Genomic DNA, 5,286 nt, shown 5'->3' on the forward strand with positions numbered 1-5,286 from the left:
CACTTTCATCCTCCTTGTATTCAGGCGCTTCTCCTGACTTGATTTTTGCTCGAATCTCTTCGATCCCTGTGTCACTTTTCTGGGCTTCTCTAACTTGATCCTCTAGAGTGAACTTGACTTCTAATACCTCCTCATTTTCAGCGAGACTCACATTCAAGTTCAACTTTCTAAACTCTTCATGCAATTCTGGTTGAGCTTCTTGAATCATGAGGTTATTGCAATAAACCTTTCTGCTCAACGCATCAGCTACGACATTAGCTTTTCCAGGGTGATAATTTATGCCAATGTCCTTAATCAACTCCAGCCATCTCCTTTGCCTCAGATTCAAATCCGGTTGAGTGAGAATATACTTCAAACTCTTATGATCCGTATATATTTCACAACGGTTGCCAATAAGGTAGTGCCTCCATATCTTTAAGGAATGAACTACGGCAGCCAACTCTAAGTCATGGGGTAGGATAGTTCACTTCATGAGGGCGTAATTGTCTCGATGCATAGGCCACAACCTTGCCTTGTTGCATGAGCACACAACCCAATCCTTGTTTAGAAGCATCACAATAAACTTCAAAATCCTTCCGAATATCTGGCAGTATTAGCACCGGAGCCGATGTCAATCTCCTCTTGAGTTCTTGGAAACTCGTTTCACATGCTGGCGTCCACTCAAACTTTTTATCTTTCTTGATCAATTGTGTCATCGGTCTTGCAATCCGCGAGAAATCCTCTATGAATCGACGGTAATACCCTGCAAGACCAAGGAAACTACGTATCTCTGACACATTCTTCGGCTGTTTCCAACTAAGTACTGATTCCACTTTAGCCGGATCCACTGCTACTCCTTCCGCCGAGATGACATGACCAAGGAAATCCACTTGCTTCAGCCAAAACTCACACTTGCTAAACTTGGCATATAGCTGATGTTCTCTAAGCCTTTCCAAAACAATCCGAAGGTGCTTCTCGTGATCTTCCTCATTACGAGAGTAGATCAACACATCATCAATGAACACTACGACGAACTTATCCAAGCAATCCATGAACACTTTATTCATGAGATTCATGAAGTAGGCTGGTGCATTCGTGAGTCCAAAGGACATCACCAGAAATTCGTAGAGACCATACCGAGTGACAAAGGCTGTCTTAGGTATGTCTTCGGGTCGGATCTTCAGCTGATGGTATCCCGACCTGAGGTCTATCTTAGAGAAGACAGAAGCTCCCTTCAATTGATCAAACAGATCATCAATCCTAGGCAAAGGGTATTTATTCTTGATGGTCACTTCATTCAGGCCACGGTAATCCACGAACATTCGCATGGTACCATCTTTCTTCTTAACAAACAACACCGGTGCTCCCCAAGGCGAGGTGCTTGGTCTAACATATCCCTTCTCTAAAAGCTCCTCAATTTGCTTCTTCATTTCAGCTAGTTCATTTGCCGGCATCCTATATGGTCTCTTTGCAATAGGAGCAGTGCCTGGGACTAACTCGATGGCAAACTCTATCTCACGGTCTGGTGGCAGACCAGGTAACTCATCCGGAAAAATATCTGGGTATTCCTTAACCACTCTAACATCTGATACAACCATTCCCTTCAAGCTGTTCAGGATACTGTCCACTGCGGTATGAGGTGCTGACTTGGGTTTGTAATCCACCACAGTTCCATTCTTACTAGTCAGCGATACTGCTCCAAGGCCACAGTCTATCATAGCTTTGTGTTTTACTAACCAGTTCATGCCCAGAATAACATCTAACCCTTTAGAATCTAACACTATGAGGTCTGCTAGAAACTCTACTCCCTCGATCGTAAGGATCACCTTAGGACATTTTGAACCCGTAGTAAGAATTCCCCCAGGTGATTGTACTGCCATCTCCCGACTCATACCCTCGGTTTTCAAACGGTGTTTTTCAACAAATTGCTTGGAAATGAACGAATGGGAAGCTCCAGAATCGAAAAGTACGGAACCATAACATGAGTTGATTGGAAACATACCAAGGACAACATCTGAAGCTTCATGTGCTTGTTCTGTCGTGACATGGTTGACTTGGCCACGTCCTTGCTGTCCTGAGGCATGAGGTGCACCTCCCGGGGTAGGTAGTATGCCCCTTCCACGTCCCGCTGCTGGTGTCTTGGCGGCGGAACCTAAGTTGAACTTCACTGGCATCGCCCCTGCGTTCTTCTTGCCTGGGCATGCAGCAACAAAGTGACCCTCTTCGCCACAGTTGTAGCATGTCCTCCCAGCAGTGTTGGCATGGTTCCCTCCGACTTCAGCTCTCGGAGTACGATAGGCACCATACGAAGCATTGGGATTAGGCTTCGCCGGCTTTGCACCTGATCCACGGTATCCTGGGTTGTTATTGTTCTTCTGGCGTGAGCTCCCTGCCCCATACTGACTCTGTGGTGCCTTGCGCTTGCGGTATTCATCAAGTTCGTTCTTTGAATTCTCCTGAAGAATAGCCTTGTTGACCAAACTCTGGAAGTTGGCAAAATCATGAGACACCAACCTATCCTTCAGACCTAGGTTCAGGCCCCTCAGAAACTTAGAAATCTTATCCGCCTCAGTGGGAATATCCGCCCTTCCATAGCGAGATAACTGGGCGAAACTGTCCCAGTACTCAGAGACTATCATCTTCCCCTGAACTAGAGCTCGAAATTCATCCCTCTTCAGATCCATAAGACCAGTGTGCAGTGCGAAATGATTCGGTAAACTCATTCCACGTGATCCCCTCGGCATCATCATGCGCCTCACAATAGTTCTCCCACCAATCCGCGGCCACACCCTGAAGTTGATGCGCAGCATACTTCACACGGTCTTGAGCATTAACACTCACCAGGTTGAGCTTCCGGCGAATATCCTTCAGCCAATCATCTGCCTCAATAGGGTCCGCTGATCCCGCAAAGGTGGGTGGCTTCGTCCTCATGAACTCTGCAAGCTTGGACTGCGGTGGAGGAGGATTCGGATTCTGGTTTTGGTTTTGGTTCTGGTTCTGGTTCGCCAGAGTGGCGGCCATCTGCTGCAGTAACTGTGTCTGCATGAGCATCACTTGCGCAATGTTAACTGGTGGCGGTGGCAGCGGCTGCTCTGGTCCCTCATTCTCGGTGTCAGTGTCCGTGTCGTGAACTTCACCCTCGACGAAGTTCTCCTGAAACGCTGGCGCGCGACCACGTCCGCGTCCGCGTCCTCCGCGACCACGACCCCGATTTGCATTCATCCTGTGTCGTTGTTCCAAGTTAGGATAGATAAGAGGGAAAAAATACTAACCCAAAACCAAATCTGTAACCAAACATGAAATATCCAAATAAACTTCAATCAAATTACTTTGTAAAACATGGTTTAGTATGACTACATAAAATAACCAAAGAGGTGTAGTCAATACTCAAGGAAAATCCCCTAACATACGTAGTACATATCTAAAATGATTCTTTTCAACTCATCCTATATGGTTCGTCTTCTCTCAACTGGGTACTGAAGTATGGAGTACTTGATATATGACTCTTGATTCCATGCGTTCTTGAGATGGGTATCGTCTAGATAGGATATTGTATACTAAAGAAGTGGTTAGGGAAGAAATTTAAGAACAAATGGCGAACAAGGTAAGACAAGGAAAAGCAATAGTCAGAAATTAGACTACGAGGACTTTCAAAATTAAATATTTTTTTTCAAATTGTTATAAAAGTTTTTCCATTCTAACTAAGGCCACGTGACTAGGTCGACGTCGGCTCTGATACCACTTCTGTGAGAACCGGAACTTAACATTCCGAACCCCCCCCTGTGTGACTCGTCAATCCAGGATTAGCTTGATGACACAGCGAAATAAATATCATTGCAGAACGTGCAAAAAAAAATTATTACAAAGTTTGAGCCACAAAATGAAATGTCTTGTGACATTTATTACAACCAGAAAGCACAACGGATAATAAAATGCGAAGTAACTCCATCTTAGCCACAGGCAGTCGATGTAGTCCACGAGGCCTCACTCCTCAGCATCGTCATAGTCGCCATAGTCTTCACCATCTTCATAGTACTCTGAATATCAACAAAAGTTTTGCCATGAGTACATTTCGTACTCAACATGCCCCCTCGTGCAAACCTACTAAATCTACATGAGGCTTCAAAGAAAGGCTATATGGTTTTTTTGCAGAAAAGCCAATTTTATTTGCAAAAATACACTAGATTTGATAAAAGCAGTTTTAGACGAAAACATGTTTTATATTCAGTGTAATATTTCTCATCAATGTGACTGTCCACGACAACTCACACACATCATAGGATTCAGATTCCAAGGAAAGGATGGAGGCAAAGAGGAAAATAGCAAAACAGGTTCCTGTATGTCCAGAAGGATTCATGTGTCGTCCATGACCGAGGACGTGGCTATTCGAATAGGTTTAACTCTGCAGAGGTGGTACACTTTCACCACATGTCACAATCTCGCCTTGTTGCAACCAGCCATCGCTAGCATAGCAATAGGGAGTTTGTGACGAGGTCTTTTAGCTAGATCCCCCAAAGATGTGACATGCCCACCGGGTATGGCGCACGGAACTGAGAGTACGTCCCCAAACCGGTCCCCCCATCTGTGCCGAAGGTTCCCCCGTAGGCAGACACCTCATCAGCGGTACGGCGACATCGACACCTAAGGCTGACTAACATACTCAACCAAGCCAGTGCCCATATAGCATGTGGTTGTACGGTTGTCACAATCTTCAAATCCAAGACTTGTTAGGATCCTTATGCGGCACGGACGACGGATTGCCCCCTCCAACAAATGAAGGGCAGCCAACCGCTCCTTCAACATCTGATCCAGCTGTCGCCCGCGCCATGTTTAGATGGTAAGTTTCACCCAGAGTAGCATAGAGTAGAGGAAACAACAATGGCTAACTAGCCCAGCTCAAACGAGCTCAACAATGTTCAAAGGGGTGTTTTGACCCGTAGGTCGATCAATTCCTCCGAAGAGGCAACAGGAAGTTTCCTAATGATTATTTAGCATGGCTAAGCATTCTACTCTATCAGAATTATATATAATCACTACTCAGGGTATCAAGTACAAGGCGACAAGCAGATCAAGTTGGTGTGTCAATCGACACGCTAGCTACTGGAATAAAATAGCATATATTTGTAAAACATAAAATAACATGCAAGTTGTAAAACTGGGATAAGAATGATGAGAGGGCATGCCTTCGTTGTCGTCGAAAAACCCTCCTTCGTACTCTTGGTTCGACCCGTTCCCGTCACTCCCTACTCGTCATAACGATACACCACAAATAAATACAGTTTCAAATAAACACCGATAAAAGCCAAA

General features: G+C 45.2%; 1 protein-coding gene across 1 annotated transcript; it reads right to left on the reverse strand.

The window, feature by feature from the left end:
* Positions 1 to 721: 721 nt before the first annotated feature.
* Positions 722 to 3,201, reverse strand: LOC127328955 (uncharacterized). Its single transcript, XM_051355509.1, has 3 exons — positions 2,821 to 3,201; positions 939 to 2,651; positions 722 to 742 (listed from the first exon to the last, which is right to left on the reverse strand). Exons 1-3 carry the CDS (start codon positions 3,199 to 3,201, stop codon positions 722 to 724), a joined length of 2,115 nt encoding a protein of 704 aa, XP_051211469.1.
* Positions 3,202 to 5,286: the final 2,085 nt, after the last annotated feature.

This window comes from Lolium perenne, chromosome 2, assembly GCF_019359855.2.
Source record: "Lolium perenne isolate Kyuss_39 chromosome 2, Kyuss_2.0, whole genome shotgun sequence".
Taxonomy (NCBI): domain Eukaryota; kingdom Viridiplantae; phylum Streptophyta; class Magnoliopsida; order Poales; family Poaceae; genus Lolium; species Lolium perenne.